Source organism: Molothrus ater, chromosome 3 (assembly GCF_012460135.2).
Source record: "Molothrus ater isolate BHLD 08-10-18 breed brown headed cowbird chromosome 3, BPBGC_Mater_1.1, whole genome shotgun sequence".
Classification (NCBI taxonomy): domain Eukaryota; kingdom Metazoa; phylum Chordata; class Aves; order Passeriformes; family Icteridae; genus Molothrus; species Molothrus ater.
The window spans coordinates 73,356,974-73,377,485 of NC_050480.2; the positions used below are offsets into that span (position 1 = coordinate 73,356,974).

Below are 20,512 nucleotides of genomic sequence, written 5' to 3' on the forward strand. Positions count from 1 at the left end.
GTGAGTTAGTTAAATACACCAAGTTCTTCAAGTGCTGCAACTCGACAAGGAGCCTTCATTTCAGTGACAACAATTTTATATTTCACTGTGGAGAAGCTGTTGGTGTTTAGGGGGGAGGGAGGTTGGAACACACATGGAGGCAATTCCTTGTTTAAGGAAGGGAGGTAGTTGAGGTTTACAGATTTCTACCCTCTCCACTGGGCTGTTGAGGTGTGTGCACAAACATCTTTCCTCTGTGAGAAAAAAAGGATTCTCAGGATCAGACGGGCAGGCAAAAGTAGGAAGTATCTCCAGTGACTTGTGTCCATGCTCTCCTGTAAATAAGTTTTCCCACCAGCTTGTTGTTTAGGTAGGTTGTGAGGTCTGTTTAGACCAGGATCAGTAGCCTATAGCTGGGATTGAAAAGTGACAGCTCTTCACAAATACAGGCTGAGAGCTGGAAGCATGGCAGATTGAGATGTTTGTATGAGTCCACAGGTCATGTCTTCGGCTTCTAAACTTTGGAGAAGCCTCTACTTTGTATGAAGTGTTGACTAAGTAGGCAGCTGAAATTTTTCTCTTTAAAATGCAGCCTCTTCTCATGTGCATATTAATAAAAATTTATCAAGAAATATTTGGAAGAAGGAACATAGTTTGATGTGCCTTGCTTGCTGCAACAGTTGCTGACTCAGTGTTGGATAAAGTACATGAACCCGACCGACTGGGGAAACTCTGGGTAGCGATGCTTTGTTTGCTGAGTTTCTGCAGTTGTCTCTGCAACCGTCAGTTCTGCAGTTGGAATTCCATTGCAATTCCTATATCAAATTAGGATTCTTGGGAAGTAAGATTAGCATCTCATATCTGGCTGTTTAAAGCTAGGTATCTAACTTAAACTATGTGGTTAAATTCTTTCCTAATTGTCAGTGAAGAGAGATTTTTGTCTCTAGCAGGTGGTTTACTTCATCTGGCTGATTCGCTTCACACACTACATGACTTGTCTGCTACAGATTTCCTTGCAAGATTAGTTGAACTTTCAGATAGTTAAAGTTGGGCAAGATAAATTCCACTTTGAATAATCCCTTCTGTGTAAGGATGGATGGATGCATATGAGATGAAGCTCCTTGGAGTCTTACAAAACAAAACAAAGCTGTTAGGCTTTGGCATTAGTAAGAAAGGACTGATGAGAAGACGTAGAAGTGTTGATTTCTGCACTTACATACCTAGTCTTAAGAGCTTCCAAAGTACAAATAGTTCTGATTTTAACAGATAGGCTGTGTGATTTGGGTGGTGTGAATATGATGATGCTTGCTAAGAATGTTGGCTGTAATGAAGCTCTGTTTGTTACTGCAGCAGGCGTGTTCTCCGCAGGCTTGGCCCCAGCTGCTTTTGTGCCAAACCCTTACATTATCAGCGCCGCTCCTCCAGGGACTGACCCGTACACCGCAGCTGGATTAGCTGCAGCAGCTACCCTGGCAGGTAACTGAACACTGGAAGTGTCTGTCTTGATAATGCAACCGAACAAAAAGAGAAAAAAAGTGAAATCTGTCCTGTTTATTCTCTGCAAATATAGTTCTAGGAAGGAGAGAGTTGTAAAAAATGAGTACTGCCATTTTGAAAATTCTTACTACAATAGAAAGAATTTCAGTTTGTTATATATGGATTCCAAGTTTCTCTTGCCACTGGACTTTCATATGCAAATCCTAGCTAGTGCTCAGACTTGTGCATAACATTAAAAAAAACCCCAAAAAACTCCTTTGTTTCCACATGGTGTTTCACAGGGAAGGCAGTAGAAAAAACTAAAAGACATGTATACACAATGGTGTATATGTACAATCCCGTGATACAGAGAGCTTATTCTTCTACAGGTTCTTCATCAATAGACTAGAAGAGTTAAGTGTGCCCCTTTGAAGAGCATCATGTATGTGCAGGGGAGGCACAGGCAATAGTGTTTATAAGCAAGGGCATCATACAGAAAGGAGGAATCAAAGATTATCAAAGTCTTCAGTACATCACTATCAGGAGGATAAATTTTGTTCATACTGTGATGTTCTGAAATGATCTTTTCTTCCAACCATGAAAACCGATTTTGAATGTTCTTTGGTACACAGACTCTGAATGCTTTAAGGTTTTACTTTGTCATCTGAGTCTCACAAGGGTATTCATTTTTTTATAAAGCTATGGCTTGGTGTGAATTTTTAAAATTAACTCATTTGTATTCGTGTGTCATTTTAGCTAATGTGGGATTTTTTTCTTTTTAATACTGATTTCTCTTTTGAAACTGAGAAGATGGATCAATAAGGGATGCTACAAACAGTATTTTAAACAGCTGCACTAGATGGAATAATCATGCTTTCTGGTTTTAGGTCCTGCTGTGGTTCCACCTCAGTATTATGGCGTTCCATGGGGGGTGTATCCAGCCAATTTATTCCAGCAGCAAGCTGCAGCAGCAAATACCACAGCAAATCAGCAAGCGGCTTCCCAGGCACAGCAGGGACAGCAACCGGTACGTTCAACATGAAAAGCAGAGCTGCCTTACCTTAACATCCCAGTGTGTAAGGGTCAGCTGCTGGAAAATTTTACATCATTCAGATGTTGCATTTTATTGTATAATAAATGAAGGTTAAAAACTCTCGATTTCCTTATTCATTGTCACTGTCTCACAGCATGTTAAAGTTACTTTACAGTCTCGTTTCTTAAAACAATAAGCATTTAAAGTGGTTCCTTTCTTCCAGTTGCTTTTATGTGTGTAGCTGATGCTTCCTGTGTAGTAAATTAATGTAAAGTTTAATCTAGAAAAGTGACATAAAGGGATGAAAAGATACATTCTGGTAATTTTAGGAGGATGTTGTTTCTTTTAAGCTTGGGGAAAAACAGATCTGTGTTTTCATGAATTTGCTGGAAGATTGAATGTTACACATTTTTCTGTCCCTTTGAAAAGTAGGGAAATAAAGGTGTTACCAGTAGTTTTGTTGCTTCACAGGAAGGAAGGATTGCCCAGCTTATTTTTCTGTGACATTAATTGTATTGCAGCATCACCATGTGCCATATGGTGTTTTTGTCTTAGTGATGCAAGACTAAGCAATTGTTACAAGAATCTGTTGAAAATTCAGTTTCTTTAAGTATTTCTTGAAAAGTGCTAATTTTCTATTGTTACTCTGGATACATTTTTAAACTATTGTATGAGTTTTCAGTATAAATTAATGGCAATTTTGACAAAGGAAAGCCCCGAATTTTACAAAAACTTTACATTTGAATGAATGCAAGACTTTTAAATTTTTTTCCAGCAGTATGGTTAATTTCAATGCCATTCTTAGAAATGTAACTTAAGAAGTCTGAGATACCTTTAATTCCAGGGGTTTCATTACTGTTTTTATGTTCAAGTGGATATTTCTTTCTACTGATTGTTTTTATAAGTGACCCGCATTGGTAACTGAATATATATTGTCTCTGCAGTTTCTTTTTGTTTTCTCTATAAAGTTAATACTGATTTATGCAAATAGCATATACAATTCTTTGTGGGAATATATTGTGAGTTGTATTTCTCCCTTATTTTGAACCTGAAAAAGCTGATTTTAACCAAGAGGAATAGAGTAGTTGCAAGAATTTAGATTGCTTTTCAATCAGATTCCCAGAGATTTGCTGTCAGAACATAATAAAATATGCCTGCGTTGCATGGTGATGGAGTGTTATGTGAATGTTTAAAACTTAGTGGGTGCATTATTTACAGCACTGTTGGCAGTGGAGTGTTAATTATTTAGACAAGTTACTACAAGTGCTGAAATACTCAGATTTACATCATTCAATTGCCTGGAAGTAATGTCAACAAATGTGTTTATCAAGGAAGGTCAGGTGTTCAGTTAATAAATAATGTAGGTTGTAAAATGTATCACTCTTACAGATTTTCTGCCTTCCTGTATACTCATTACCATTGATGGAACATACCTGAGTCCTGATGTCCAAAGCAGGGCAGATGTTTTATGGTCGCATGGGTCAGCAAAATGCTGTATACCTTTTATTCTTTGTATGTGTATATTCTGGAAACCAGTGAGGTGCAGGATTCCCAAAGTGAAAATCAGGGCTGAGAGGCATCAGATACTCAAAGCAACTGTTCTAGACCTTTGTTAGTACATAATAGATCGGCTTCCTTACCTTTTAAGGAAGGGGTGTTGTGTCGGCCTTTTCCAGGTCCTGCGAGCTGGAGCAACTCAGCGCCCACTCACTCCCAACCAAGGGCAGCAAGGGCAGCAGGCAGAGTCACTTGCAGCAGCTGCAGCAGCAAATCCAGCTTTGGCTTTTGGTCAGGGTCTTGCTACAGGCATGCCAGGTATGTATGTTATCAGTGGATTAAGAGACTCACAGAAAGTAAGAATATTGGTGTTATTAGGTAACAGATTAACAAAGTACTGTTCCATTTACAATAAGCTGCTTAGAATTGAGTTTTATAGTTTCATGTTATTCAATTGGTTTAAAATACTGGCACAGTATTTTTAGAGCACAAGAGGCTCCTCTAGCATTTGTTATTTGGAGCATTTTCTCTGTGTTTGCTGTTACAAATGCACAAGAAATAAAGATTTTTGCAAGGTAATTTCATATATAGTGAAGCAACTACATGCTATCTTAAGTCATTTGTTCTCTGGTTCCTTTGCAGCAGGAAGTATTAAGTTTTGCTAGAATAACTTTTTTTGGGGGGCATAATAATATCTAAAATTCAGAATCCAAAATTAAGACATTTTAAAAAAATTACTACTTGATCATATCTGAAGATCACAAAATGCTTGGAAGAACTCCAAATGTTGGAGCCTCAGATTCTTCTAGTGTGCATGGCTTCTGACTTGCTGAGAAGTGGTTCATGTGTTGTGGAGTGGCTAGGTTGAAGTTCAACCATCTAAGTGTTTGGTACAGTTACCTGAGCAAGAGCAGTTTCAATATACATGGCCATTCCTCACTATGAAAGTTAATGTTTTTGCATAGTTGAGTTAGATCATGTTGATCCATTCCTTTGACCTGTGCAAGTTCTCTCCTTGGTCGACACCACTGTGAGATGTCCTGCAGCCTGGAGTCAGAGTTGTTCGCTACACGTTCTGAGGCTGCATCGTGCACTTGGCCTCCCATGAGCACATTTTTGATTCTAGCTGCAGAGCAGACTGGCTATGATGTTTTTCCTGTTTTCTTTTATAACTGCAATTTCTATTTCTTCTCATGCAGTAGTTATCTTCAGCTTTTAGCATCTTTCTCCTAAAAATGAGGAATCAGCAAAGTACAGTCCTGGTACCTGCCACGTGGTACTTTGCACCTCACTGAAGCAGTGGATGAGGGTACAAACAATGAGGCATGTAAGAGATGTTATAACCATCTTTGCACAAGCCTCAAAGGCTTAGCTATAACTCTTTTCTTTTTTTTTTTTTTTTTTCTTTTTTTTTTTTTTTTTTTTTTTGAGAGGGGGTGTGGTGTACATTTTTTTATGGTTACTTGTTAGTTCTTTGGATCTGGAGTAGTAGCTGTCTTAAGAGTAGTTCTTAAACCCATAAACCCCGCCCAGGTGGATGATTGAAAATAATACTGAGTGGTCAGATACATAATCTCAGTAGTGCAAGAGCCTGTCCTTTGAAGAAGGTACTTGAAGACTTTTTTTCCTCTTCCACAAGTCCTAAAAGGTTTTCCATGAGGGCAGGAGCCTTTTTATTCAGTTTCTTTTGTAGGCTCCTGCTTTATCCCATCTGATGCTTCAAGCCTGGATGGCCAAAGAACTTTATTCTTCTGAAAATATTTCAGACTGTTGTATAATAGGAATTGTGTGCAACTGACTTAAGCTTTACCAACCACACTATTACAGGGAATAGAGCTCAAAATATAAAGACATTTTTTCAGTCATCATCAGATGGATTTATAGTGACTCAGGAGTGCTGGTGATGGTGATATTCCTCTTTTTAGGTTAAGAAGAATATAGAATGAGGAAATGAAATATGTGGGAATCTTGTTACTGGGTTTGGTGTCTGTATTTGAGAGAGATGCTTGGGCTCCATTTATAAGCAAAGAGAAATAGGAACTTCTACTCTTGATTTGTCTGCCTCTATTTTAGTTTCCTGATTTAGGATAAAGCGAGTTTGGCTCCAGAGATGTGTTTTTCTATTACCTTACTATAAAATTGAATCTGGATGACTAAATAATACCTAGATACCAGAATGTGATTCAGTGAATCCCAGACAGCAACCACTGAGCAACACCTGTAATAAACAAGATTTCGTGTGAAATTCATGTTTCAATGGACTATCACATTTTACAAGAATATGAAGGTCCGAATTGAGTTTCAAGCTTTTAAATACTCTTTACAGAGAGGATATTTGTAGTTTGTTTCACTGTGAACTAGCAAGTCAGAATATATTGTTTAGCTTGTCCATACTGCTGTCTTGAAATTATTTTAGCTGCTTTCTCCTTGTCACAGCCTTTGTGTTGGATGAAATTCATGTTATCCCAACTATTTAATGGCTTTATTTTGAAATTTGATGTTTCATGTGTTTCTTTGTTAGCTGTTAAGGAAGATGTATTCCTGTGTCACTTAAGGTACCTATCTCATTCTGTGTGCAGAGAGAAGGGGCCTGAAATCCAGGTTACTTTGCGCATAATGGCACTGCTAGGTCTCCTTTCAGAAATCATAGAAGGATAGAATGGTTTGGATTGGAAGGGGCCTTATAGATCATCTCGTTCTAACCCCTTGCCATGGGCAGGGAACTTTCCACTGGCCCAGGTTTCTTAGAGCCCCATCCACCCTGGTTTTGCCAGGGTGAGGTGGCAACAGCCTCTATGGGCAACTGTTCCAGTACCTCAGCACCCTCACAGTAAAGAATTTGTTTCTAATATCCAATGCAAAACTGCACTCTTTCATTTGGAAGCCGTTCCTTCCTGTTCTATCACTTCATGCTCTTGGAAAAAGTCCCCAGCCTTCCTGTAGGCCCCTCTGGGTACTGAAAGGCTGATAAAAGGTGAAACTCAAGGTTCTTTTTTAAAACCACTTAATGTGAAGTGCATTTTGCATTGAAGTTGCACAATACCATTTTAAATTCTCCTATCCTAATTGAGCAAGTCATTCAATTACAAAGATTCTTGAAAAACAGTGTTTCTGCCTTAATATATGTGTGCAAGAAAGTATCAGAGGGTATTCCCAAATTCATAGGGCAATTAGTATACATTCTGCTTATGAATAAAACCAGTTCTTATCACAGGCAACTTCTGGACTTGGCTTAATCATCCAAAGTCAGGAGTCTACTTGAGACTTCAGCTGTCTTAAGGAGTCAGTGGAGATCTTCCTTGTGCAGTTGCTGTAAAGAGACTGCAGAGCTGCTCAGCTTACCCAGAAATAGATGTCTGTAACAGCAGGTCAGCCAAATCCCACCAGAAGCTCCACTGACTGCACTGACTAGATCAGATACAACTTGGTTTTATGGAGCTCACACAGTAAAGCTGTCATGGTGCATCTGGCTTGCAGGTGGACATGTGAAGTGAGTAGTCTGGGAAAAAACACCCAAGTAAAAAGCATGTAAATCAACAATTTCTGTCCATTGGCTTAGCATTTTTTTGTTTTATTACCTAGAGGAATTTGAAGTGTGACATTGCATTGGGAAGTATGAAAAAGAAGTCAGATTTCATTGTTTCAGATATACAGTATAGGCAAAGTTACAGTGGTTATAGAAAGTATAAATGGGTTACTGGCTGGATAGTAAGTTCTGAATATGATTTGTGAGAGGATGTGCAGAGATAAGGCTGAGCATGTCTTCATCAGTACAAGCAAAAGGTTATAGGGGTTCAGGTTTTGGACAAAGAGAATTGGGGAGGGTAGAGGATGGCATTTTTAAAAGGACCAGATAATTGAGTTGGCAGTAAGGAGTGTCACAGCTGTTAAACTGTGTAGAGACAAGTGGCAAACTGGCATATATTTGGATGTCATCACTGAGGGAAGTTGCACTGCTGGATGGAGAAGGGCAATACTACGGATGAGATATATGAGCCAAGAGAGCAGATTTCATTTCCTCTCATTCTTAGGTATATTCAAGGTTTGTGTGATAAGAATCAGAAAGTTTTTCGGAGTCTGTGGTTTCTGGAGACATTTAGAAATCATTTCAGCAAAACACCATTGTTTTAAACTAGATTGTTTACTTTCACATTCCCTGCTGATACAGAGACAGTAAATATAGATGGAGCAATTGAACTCTAAAATAAAAGGTCTGATTAGGAACTGATTAGGAAACAGTATGTTTTAGTTTTCTCACTGCATGGGAACACCATAGAGAACTTGAATATGAAGGCACTGAAGTAAGGTTGATAATTGTTAATTTTGAAGGGAAATTGCACAGCCACAGTGAGAGATGGTGATGTGATGGAAGGTAATAAAAACTGAAACAGGAAGAGGAGGAATTAGAGAAGAGATCTGCCAAGTCATCACCTTATCTCTGATAACAGAGAAGCCAGGGGTTTCTAGATTTGTGCTCAGCTTTCTGGGATGAGGCACAATTTGTGGAATAGTGGAAAGGAAAGGAGAAGCTCTAAGTTTGTTCTGAGAGCTCTTCTTCAGTTACTTAATTTGATCTTGGATGGTCTCTCTGAAATTTTATTTTTGAAATCAGAGCAAAAAATTTTATACCTTTGAGGCTGCAGATTCACTTAGCAAGGTTTTAGCAATTTCACAAATAGCCAGTCCTATGTTGCTTTGTTGTGGTAGATTTCAGTAGAAAGCTGAGGCCTATTTTGGTTCAGAATGTATTTCAGAAATTGGAAACAGAAATGAACCCATCAGTTCTCATTCATATCTTGAACCTTCTGTGGCAGTATCTGGATGCTATTGACCTAGCTTATCATTACTTATTTTAAATGTACTGTCTGGGGGTGGATCACAAGTTCATATAATGTCAGGGAAGTATCAAGAGGGCTTGGACATCTTGTAATGCGAAGAGCAAGGGCAAATTGCTTCAGTTTTTTAATTTAGCAGTCATATGAGTAAATTATTTTAGAAAATCTAATATTAATTAGATAATAATGCATTAGTATTAATTGCAGTAAATTTAATTTATGCAATGTGTAAGCTATCTCCCCTGCCCCCCTCCAGGTATTTTGCATTGGAAAATAGGCTTGTTTACATTGTGGGCTTGAAGTCATATAAAAAGCTGTATGTCAGCTTCAGATGAGTGGAAGGGTGTAAACATAAAATCAGTGGGTGTTTTATGCAGTTTTACTTCAACAGTCACAGCATTATCCATAGGTTTGTGGATTTGAAGAGGGTAGGTGGGCAGAGTAAATACTGCTAAGCATTAGCCAATTCTGGGTTCTGAAAAAGTGGTTTTATAAGATACAGCAGGAACAAACAGCAGAACCAGCATGTTGTTATCAGTTCAACCTGCTACGAGTAGAAGCAGAAATTATGTAGGTACTAGTAATTAAACATTGCTAATGTGTGCAGGAACATGTGTTATTATAATGAGTTTCTGTACTGTGTCACTAATCTCATATTTTGTGTTATCTGCAGAACTACAGTAAAACAGACAATAGTTTGTCACCTTTCCCTACCTTGGGAATGTAGCAACTTTTCTTAGTAGTGGAAAGGGTAGAGCAGACCACATTTTTGTAGGTGGAAGAGGCAGTGACACCTCTAGCAAAGTATTTCTATCTAGTTCAAGTGTAAGAACCCATTTTGGTTGGTTTTAACTGGCCAAATTTTCAGACAAATTATGTGGAGGGCAACTGTCTTCTTGTGCTGTTGGTGGGAAAGAGAAGGTAGATGTCCCTGGAATGCAAGGCGAGTAGTGAGCAGTGAGAACAAACAGGTTTAGAATTAGAGCAATGATGATTTTTCATAACCAGTATAATGCATTCACTTCCAGAACTGTGAATTGAACCTAAAAATCTGGATTTTCATTGTTCCTGTCCTGTTCAGGGCTACCTGAGTCTCCTTCATATTTTCTTAGTGTGTGAGAATTTGGACCTGTGTATCCATCTTCCCTGCAGAGCACTGCAACCACCAGGCCAGAAGGCAGATGATGTTTCCAGCTCTTTTTTTGGCTAGTATCTAGGCAGAGGAGATTAGAGATGTTTTAGAAATTGAGGACGAGAAAATACGACTTGGAAGGCTGGTGATTGTGGTACTCACCTTAAATCAGAGGTCCAGTTATGTTCAGGTCCATATGTATTTCAGAGAGAAATCTGCTAGACCTAGTTCTGAGCATACCAGGCAACTGATGGGAACAGCTGACTTAGAATCTTTGTTCTGACATGTACAAAAATAGATGTGTGACTTTTGCAATCTTGTCTTTTTTCTTAATACTGTTAGTATATATTTGAACATGGGAGGAATATTGTAATTCCATTGGGTTTTGTTTCATTGCTTCATAAGAATACTCAACCTAACAACTAGAAATTGTTGTATTTTAAATCAGCACCCTTCTTAGATTATTGTAGCTTGTCTTCCATTTTTGAGGGATTCTTATTCCAATTCATCTACTTCACGATAAAGTGTCAAGAGCTTTAAAATTAATTCTCTTGCTCTAGTTCTAAATAAAGGGGTTTTTTTGCTTGGCTTTCTTTTGGATCTTTCGCTTTTCTTCATTCATATATTGTATCCTGTATTCCTTCCAACTGCTTGCTTTTCTCCTTTTTCAACTCCTCCTCCCTTTCTTCATCAATTCCAGTTCTTAACTGTCAACTGAATGAAGTGTTATGCTTGGATTACAGTCTTTTTTATTCCTGTGAAACTGGCTGGTCCAAGGTACTCCTGCACACACAGCATTCCTTTCTAATGTGTTTTTTGCAGATGGACTTTTAAGTGTGGTTAGGTAATGTGTGGAATCGCCAGACTTGCATTTAGCTTAGCCTTTTAATTGTACTCCTCTCAAGAGCTTCTCCATGTGCAAAGGAGTACAAAAGAAAAGTATTTTAAACTACTGAAAGAAATTGATTTGATAATGGTCCAAATCTGCCGGTTGTGTTGTACCTGTACCTTCTCACTATGGTGTTAGAAACTTTAACCTTGACAGTAAGTTCAACTTTAGACTACTAATTTTAGCAGTTATTTTAGTTGTAAAAAATAACTTGAAGTATTTCTAAATCTTCTTTTATCCCAGTATTTTATGATCTTTATTGCGTTTGCTTTGATGTCCAGTTGATATTCAGAGACTGTGGCAGAAATGCCGGTTTGTAGTTTGTGGTTGGAATATTTCAAGGGGAGAGGAAATGCTGGCTGTGTGAGCCTGTGTGTAGCACTGATCCTTGTCTCCTGTGTGGTGCAGGTTACCAGGTGCTGGCTCCCACTGCCTATTACGATCAGACTGGTGCCTTAGTCGTAGGCCCTGGAGCAAGAACTGGCCTTGGCGCACCGGTCAGATTGGTGGCCTCAACTCCTGTGCTAATCAGTTCTGCAGCTGCACAAGCAGGTAAATATTTAATACTGCACAGAGGTTTCTTTCACTTCTCTACTGAATCTTAACAGTAATGTTGATTAATATTTGACATCGTGTTTTTCTGTGCATCTGTGAAGTTTTCTAGTTGTGAAGGATATACTGTGCGTGCTTGCTTTTTTATTCTGTCTTCTGTTCTTTCTCACAGATGGGATTTTCCATTTTTAATTGGAATTTACAGTCTTCTTCCCATACATACACAGGCATGTTTCTGCAAATGTTACTTGTCAGATAGGGACATTTTCTCCTTCCTCTCCCCATGCATTATAACATGCACTTCTCATCAGTCCCCTAAATGGTGTCCTCTAGGTAGCATCATTTCATTGCTTCGGCCTGGCAGAAGATGGACTGCTCTGGAACCTTGCTATGCTTTTCCCATGAAACTTCTTTTCTCCTGAAAAATGTGGCAAGGAGAAAGCTATGTATAGAATGGAAAGCAAAAGAGGAGAATTCGTTTTATCAAAACTCTCTAGTTTCCTTCTTGTTTACCAGGTGTAAGGTCTAGTATTACTTTACTGAACCATTTATTGCATTTGTTAAATTAAAATCTAGAATATTAACCCTGGATTAATTAACTTAATCTGTTCAGAAAATTAGATTTTAAGTTAATCTATCAGCTTCTTTCTCTGTGCAGAGCTTGCTTCTGACAGTAGCTGAAGATGTCTTTGAATGACTCTTAGCTGCAGTTCTGCCACTGCAATTTTGGATATAAAAGTTCAGTAAACAGTAATGTCTTATATGTTTACACTGGAAATTCCCTCAATTACATTAACAGTTCTTCAGCCTTGATTAGCCTAAAACATGTGTTGTCTTCACCCTTTTTCCTTGAGTAAGATTGTATAATACTATTAAGTCTCTTAGTCCTTTAATATGTGAATTTCTGCTTGTTTTAAGAGGGCTTCAAGAAAATACAGTTTAGTTCTGAATAATCCATTTTCAGTCAGAAATGTTCAAGAGAGTAATTGTGATTGAAAACATGTGTTTTACAGCTGCAGCTGCTTCAGCTGGAGGAACAGCAAACAATCTCGCGGGAGCCACGAACGGTCTATTTCGGCCACTTGGTGCCCAGCCACAGCAACAGCAACAGCAAACAAATAGTAGCCTACAATCCAATTCATTTTATGGCAGTAACTCTTTGACCAATAACTCCCAGAGCAGTTCCCTTTTTTCACATGGTCCTGGCCAACCAGGAAGCACATCTCTTGGCTTTGGAAGTAGCAGCTCTTTAGGAGCAGCTATCGGCTCTGCACTTGGTGGATTTGGCTCATCAGGTAGGTTGTTAATATAGTGAGGACATTCTGTGAGACTTTTGTGCTAAGCAAAAAAATGTATCTGTATCAGGCATCATATATATACAAACATTTATTAAAAAAATGCAAAAATAGGTTATATAAGTTTAAAGCAAATCAGAGGGAGAAATAAAAGAAGTTTTTTAAATTCACTTGGGTTCTGTATAGAAGATGCATTTTTGAACAATATCTTGTAGTCACAGGAATCCCCAAAATACTTTTCCGTACTGATCACTGAACTGTGCCCCAGAAATTTGTTACTGTTTCTGTAAGCGGCTTTTGTTTTCAAGAAAGTCTTCATTCTGTAGTTAAAGTAACAATTGATGATAATGAAGGTATACATTCTTTTGTTTTAATAATGATATCAGAAAAATTCCTAATTTTCTTAGAGCATATGACTTTCTAAATTTGATCTAATATCAAAGTGCTTGTTTCCATAACTTTTTTAAAGAATTTATAAAGCAAAAATACCTAATAGCAAAGAATAGTCCTTGTTAGCTCTAGCAGGTTTAATCTTGGATACAGTTAAGCTAAATAGTTCTGTGCATGTTTGGGGCCTTTAATTGTTTCAGCAGATACTCCTAAATATTACCAACCTGATTGTATTTTTAAAAAAATCATTCTGTCACGTTTCTGCTCTAAAGCAGAAATTTCATATTCACAGTTCTTAAACATGCAAGGTAGGTTTTTTATATTTCAAATTCAGTTTTAGTAAAGCAAGATAAACATTTTTTAAGAAATCGCCTTTTGCTATTAATCTCTAAGTTTACAGCACTGAATTGCTTCTTATTACTAATATTATTTTAATGAAATCAGGGGAGCATGTTTGATCTTGCATATCTTGCAAATGGGTAGAAATTGGGGGAATTTTATGCACGCTAACATAATTCTTTGCAAAATTAAGGAAAACTAGCACTAAAGAAAGCAACTTTTATAAAATTACAAAATGACCTAATATATGGGGGAGAAAAAACAGAAGGAAAAGCACACCCTTCAGTGTTAGTCATGGTAGTTGTTTGGTAACTGTGTGACTAGTGACATCAAGTATGTTGCATACAAACACAGTTTTTTTTCTCAGTGTTAATTTTCATAAAATAATCAGAAAAATTATTTACTTTAACAAAACTAATGCTAGGAAGTCCAAAATCAGGTTTTTACAGTGATCCTGTCCAGTATTTGATTTTAAAGAGGAGACCCAAAACATCCCATGTTCAATTAAAAAAAAAAAAAATTGAGGCTATTCAGTAGTGTAGGTTTTCCTAATTTTTCCTTAATTTACAGCAAGTAAATTTTATTTACAAAACTGTACTATCCAATATTACATAATATAACTTGTCCTGAGCTATTTGTAAGGTTTCAGTGAATCCTTAGCGGCTGTGTTTCACTCTAGGGACAGTTCATTACAGTTGTAGATAGTCATAATAAATATATGTATTTAATACCATGCAGCTATTTAAGGCCTCTAGATAGAATAGATATAAGTTGTAAAAGTTTTTATCCTGCATTATCTGAAGAACCTCCATAGAACACAAATTTTAGTTGTGTATCTACTTAAGAAAATCATCATAGCTTTTTCTGGCACAGGAGATTAAGCCTTATTCTTGTAGCAAAGGTCAGTTACAGAGCTTTATCCAAAGCCCTCAGCACAGAGAGCACATGCTGAAATCTTGGAGCAGTATCCATGGTGATTTAATTAGCATGGTAGTTTGCACAGGGAAGCAGGAACCCTATGCTTTTGCAGTTTGAGAAGTGCTGATGAAAGGTGCTATCTAAACCTGAAATATTTTTAGTAGTATTATTAGAATAAAAGTATACTGAAAGTGCCCTTCTTCCAAGTATAAATTGTACTTGCCCTAATAGCCACTTTAAAAATGCTTCCTGATTATTTATTTATTTTTTTTAGAATTCTGGCCTGTGTGTATATATGAATTGAGTTATACAGATGAGCACTTAAACAAGTGGTATTTGTGCATATTGAGGCAAATTGAAAGTTTAATTTTTTATGTGCCATGGTTTCAGTTTCTTTGTAACTCCCATCAGTGTGTTGAAAATGTTGAATTTCAGTTAAAATATAGCCATGAAGACTGATAGATGGCAGAACACAATTTGCCCTTATGTTTTCAGTTTTTGCAGGGGGCAAAAATAGCTGCAAAAAATGTGAAGGTGAGCATGTTCTAGCTTGAATGACTGAACAAAGTAACAGCTGAAAGCAGCAAACATACCATATAAATGACTGTATGTACTCACAGTCTCTGTTCTTTTATAATAAAGTTATTCATACTCCATTTTAAAGGTTTAGGTACATGATGATAAGTCACTGCAGCTTAACAGGTAGCCAAGAATTAGATCAACTGTGGCAGCTTTCCAGATGCCGCCTTCTGGCTTGTAACAACTGTAAAGGAATTGGATTAAATAGTGAGGGGGGAAGAGGAGTAAGCTAATGCAACTTATCTTCTGGGTTTTGTGAGCTTTGCTTGTTTTGTGTGTGAAAATGCAGCTCAGCTGCTTTGTGGTAACTTGTTAAGCTGCAGTAATTTAGCTGAATAAGAAACGCTGAAAGATGGAAAAATGGCAGTCCATCATGTAGCATTGTATTAACATTGATATGGCTCACTGAGCCAGAGCCTGTAGAGCTGGTCTCAGAGCTTGAGATTTCTTTCAACTGTTGCCTTAATTTGCTCTTCTGGTTTCTTGTTCTCAATCTCCTTGCCTAGTTAGTCCAGTATCTTTTCCTTCTGGTTTCTCCTCTAGTATGTCTTCCTTCCCAGTTTCCAGGCAACATTTATCTCCTGCTTCCCTCCTAAGTATGTTTCTGTTTCTACTTGTACTGTGTGATGTTCCCATCATCAGCTTACTATTCAGTCTTTTTGCCCCACAGTCACATACACCTTCTACAGCCTAACTTTTCTTCAGATCTGCTTTCTTCTCATCCTCAGTCCCACTGAAAGTGCTTGCCACTTTTTCTTGCAGTCTCTTTGTTGGCTCCTTTGTCTTACCTTTCTCGCTTCCTTCTGGTTTCCTTTTTCTCTTTCCCCTCTCCCTAGTCTACTTCTTGTGTTTGGCTTTCGTCTCCCTGCCACTTGAAATAGAAAACTTCCTTTCCTCATTGCCTCGTGGGCCTTTCCAACACAAGGTGGAATCTTGGACAGCAGTTTCAAAGTCTGTTTTTGACATGACACACTGAAGTTCAATTGCGGGCACAACCTTAATCAGCCATCTCAGACGTGCTGTGTATGGTCAGGAGTTTAAGTTTTCTGCTATGAGTCTGTAGCAGATCTGTGCTGAACTTGGGTGAACTGTGATTTTGCAAAGATTTTTAATCCAGTTTAAGAGTGTGAAAATAAAGGTCTCCTGTTGCTAGCATATTTGGTCTGAGTGCATGAAAGCATCAACTTCTCAAAGAGGTAGCTAGATTATTTTGGTAAAGATAAAGCACCTTTCTTTCACAGTATTTCTGAAATGGCAGTGTTTAGACAAAAGTTCTATTAAAAATTTTGTCCAAGCAAGTTCCTGCCATGAAAAATATTAGCCAAGTTGTTAATGTTATGAGAAAACAAATTAGTGTCTTAAAAATGGAAAGTTTCAGGCGACCTTTATATTGTTCCATGCTGCCAGCTTTAGTAGGAAAGTACTTGAAAAGGACAAAGGTGATGGAAGTAAAAATTGTGACCTTTCCTTTTTAAGTTGAAATAGTCAATAGTAGTAATCAATTTTCCAAATTCAGCTTAAGAAAGATATTCGTTATTAAAATATCCATAATCTTCATTTGGTTCATGATTATAATAATGTTCAATGTTTAAAACAGGCACTCTAGTTTAATACTTCACTAGTATGCAGCAGATACTAGAATTTAACATTTCTAAAAGCTTTTTATTGTTCTCCTAATTTGTCCTAGACTGCTCATCGCCCTGCTGAACGCTGCTGTGCAGGATAACCAGTCCTTCACTAATACACTGTTATCCAAAGCCTCTAGTCTAATTTGACTTTCAGAAACACTGATAGCAGTAAAATCACATTTTTAATTTCTCACTTAATTTTCCTATCTCTGCTGTGCTTCTCATCTTCTTTCTTGGCCTATTCCCTCTTTATAGTATCTTTTCAAAACACTTCTTTGAGAGCCATAATTCTCATAGGGAATTTAAAGTAGTCATTTTTTTCCTACAGGTGAGGGTTTCACAAACAAGGAAGTTCAGAAACAGCTGAACATCAATATAAATTATTTTGTGAACCTTTAAACAACAAGAAATTTCCTCTAGACTTTTTCCTGAAATGAGCGTCACTGTCTGACTAATAATTTATGGTGGAAAAAAAATTATCAAATAATTTAGCGGCAATATTTTTAGAATAATTTATCCAATAAAGTGACAGTGTAATCTAATCTTATAAATTCCATATTTTTGTCCCAAAGCCTGAAGTCAGGCATTTAAAACAGAGTACTGCAATATTACTGTGAGAAGTCTAGTGTGAAATGTTGAAAGACATGGACATTGGTGAAATTATTTGCCAGTGGTATGTTTATACCCACTTAGATTTACTTAAAAGCATGTGTGGTTATCACAGTGATTGTCTTTGTCATAACGATTGCTGTAATTATTGTGATCGCATCTGTTGTTGCCCAGCTGTAGTTGGGGATAGGTTTTATTCAGTTGACACTGTGTAATTAGGGTCTTTTTATTTCTTCTTCAGTTGGCAGTTCTGCAAGTAGTAGTGCCACAAGGAGAGATTCTCTATCTACTAGCTCTGACTTGTACAAAAGATCTAGTAGCAGCCTAGCACCCATAGGGCAGCCATTTTACAATAGTCTGGGATTTTCCTCCTCTCCAAGTCCAATAGGCATGCCTCTGCCAAGCCAAACGCCAGGACATTCACTTACGCCACCGCCATCACTTTCATCACATGGATCCTCATCCAGTTTGCATTTAGGTAAAAAAAACAAAAACAAAAAACCAAAAAAACACTTTTTGTTTGTATGTGTGTATGTATTTCTATGTGTAAAATATGTGTTGCATAAGAGATGTCACATTACCTTTGCTGTTAAACAGTTTTGTAATGAAGAGGGGCCATTCCTGAAAGGTGAAGAGCACGTTCAGATGCTCATTGATTTGACAGTGGAGGGCACTCAGCTTTTAGCAGTATCGGGCCAACAACTGATTTTTCTTCCCTTGTAGAAGCCCAGTAAGAATTATTGGTCCTTTTTCTATTATGTTTCCACAGTATGACAAGCAAAGGTGCATTATTTTTGTTTCTCCTCCACTGTGTTGCCACTTTAAGGACATTTTAGATGATGTGTTTAACAGTGAAGTGACTTTCATTAATGCCCCTTGCCATGTTAAAGTAGAAAAGTGAGCAGTGCTCTCTCTCAATGTAAAATGTATTGAAAGGTGATTTTTGAATCAGTCAGCCTCATGGCCCAATTACTTTGCCAGGAAGACAGTAATTTATCACCAGACTGATGGAAGGAGATAAAAAAAAACATTTGTCAAAGAAGTAGCAAAGGCATTGTTAGTGGTGGCTCTCTGTTATCAGATGTATTTTTTAAGGAATGCTGAAAATAATTTCTCAAATTTTTTTTTGGCTAGTAAGATAACATGGGAGCTCAACCTTTCTTATAAAAAAAAGGTTAAAAAAAACAAAGGATCTAAAGAAATCCCACCACAGTATACAGTATATTTAGAAGATAATGCCTCTAACCTGAGGTTACCTAGTACCTTTTTTCTTTTCTGCTGCGAATATTTGCAGTCATTTAATTTAGATGCTAAAATCATTCAGTGGAACTAGATGTAATTCAAGATTGAGTTGTCAGTTGCTCCAGTAACTGTTCAATGCACAGTTCCATGCTTGCAATAGGCAGCATAATCCCCTATACTTCTTAGTGCAGATAAAACAGGAAACAAATATTTTAAATGCCTACCATAATACACCTTTAGTGAGAAAAGTGTGAGTGATTTGTATAACAAGGGTAAATAATTAAATATATTACATTTGCAGTACAGTATCCCCTTCAAGGTTAAGTGCTGAATACCCGAAATAAAACTGGGCAAGGGGATGTTTCAGCACGTTTTATTTTTTTTTACTTACCTTTTTTCCTTTTTCAGGTCTACAAAGTGCACCTTTGGGCTGAGACCAAGCATGGAAAGTTTCAGCCCAAATGGAGGCTTTTGAGAAAGTTCTGAACATCTGACAATGGGGTTATCATGGAAATCTTTTTCTTTCTTTCTTTTCAAAGTACTCTCACCATAGTTTTCATATTGCTGAAAACTATACTTAAACGAAATTTTGGAAGGCATTATCTAAAATTTAAACCATTCAAAGTTTTGTTTGTTTCACATTTGATAAATGTTAAAAGACTTTTTTTCAGTTCTGAGAAAATAGGCTGTGATCAGTACAGAGGATTGCCTCTATCAGCAGAAATTGTTAAATACTGACTTTGACCCATTTTGAACTGTTTGGCAGTGTCAACTAAGCCTAATAGCTTGTTAAAATCATGTACTAGATCAGTGTGTAACTGCCAGAATATACAGTTGTACTCTGAAAATTGACACAACCTTGTTGGCTTCCATGTGTCCTCTTCATCATCCAAATGAAGTGGACCTTGATTACTGATAAAAACTTTTTGCTATATTACAAAATCTGCCTGAAATTTGGAAATGGAGGACTTTTGGATATTTGCTTTCAGAAAAAATGCAGAAAAATACAGTAATCTTTTTTAGCCTTTCTGCCCTGTGCCATATTTTTGCACAGTTGCATTCAAAGTGCGCCATCTAAGAGTTTAAGGTTATTTCTGCAGTTAATTGTCTGTCTTGTTATATTGATTCTGGTGTGTTCATCAACCACTCTTGGAAGCATGTTTTGTTCTCACATACAAAAAAAAAAAAATCAAAGGTTTCTCACTAAGTGAGAACTTACACCTGAAATCAAACAGGGAGTGTACTTTAATAAGGGGTATGGTTACCATGTAGTCACTTTTCAGAGTAGAACAACATTGTAAGTTCATGTCTGCATGCAGTTTCCATTGGTATTCTGATAATGCCTGTCAAATGCAGCTCTCCCTCCACCTTCCAAACTTGTCCTGCCTGCTTGTATCAACAGGTTCAGCTAAGTTTAACTCTTGTTTTAAAATGGGCATCAAACTCGGTTGCTCCTGTTTCAGCTGCCAGAATCTAGAGCACTACACTGGGAAAGGGTGCATGGTTTTATAACCCCTTTGTCAGACACTGCTGCAATTTGTAGCTTAAAAGAACAATTTCCCTTTTACAAGAAATTTGTGATATTTTACTGTTTTTATCTCTTCTCACCAACTTCTATCCAACATCCTAAAATAGGAATGTGTTAATGACTTTGTGCTAGTGTCAGTTTTCCTGTATTTGAAGGGATTTGTCAGTTGTCTGTAACTGCTTCTTTACTGTAATCAGCTGGAGCAGTAAGGTCATGAATTTGAACTACCCTTTCACTCCCAAGTACAAGGAACTGCAAGAGGAAGTGGTTTTCCATTGTCATAAAAAATCCTTTTAGATTGGTAGTCCTTACCCTGTTTGATGGTAATTGCAACATATTAAGAATAGAAATCTGGTGTAGAGTAGAATTTCTAAAATCTGGGCTTTTGGAGGTAATTGTTTCCTGTGTGTTGGGAGCCAGGCTTGTTAGCAGTTGGGATTGCTGTTGCACCTTCAGAGATGGTCATTCTGGTTAAGAGTAAAGGCCCCTGGGCAAGGCAGTGTGGGGAGCTTTGCATTGCCTCAGCTGTGCCCCTCCTCTGTAGGGCTGCAGGGAACCAGTCATTATAAACACGTGCATTGATTCCTGAAA

At 37.5% G+C, this 20,512-nt stretch overlaps 1 protein-coding gene across 8 annotated transcripts in view; it reads left to right on the forward strand.

Annotated features, from left to right (window-relative positions):
* Positions 1-20,512, forward strand: part of PUM2 (pumilio RNA binding family member 2) — a 68,784-nt gene that overhangs the window by 33,910 nt on the left and 14,362 nt on the right. For 2 of the 8 annotated variants that reach the window (XM_036379529.2, XM_036379531.2), the window contains exons 8-13: positions 1,330-1,455; positions 2,343-2,482; positions 4,165-4,303; positions 11,250-11,393; positions 12,407-12,688; positions 17,393-17,629. In XM_036379529.2, the coding sequence (XP_036235422.1) occupies positions 1,330-1,455; positions 2,343-2,482; positions 4,165-4,303; positions 11,250-11,393; positions 12,407-12,688; positions 17,393-17,629 (1,068 nt within the window). The remainder of the gene's footprint in view (positions 1-1,329; positions 1,456-2,342; positions 2,483-4,164; positions 4,304-11,249; positions 11,394-12,406; positions 12,689-17,392; positions 17,630-20,512) is intronic. The other 6 variants (XM_036379530.2, XM_036379532.2, XM_054514204.1 and 3 more) reach the window with 3 other exon arrangements.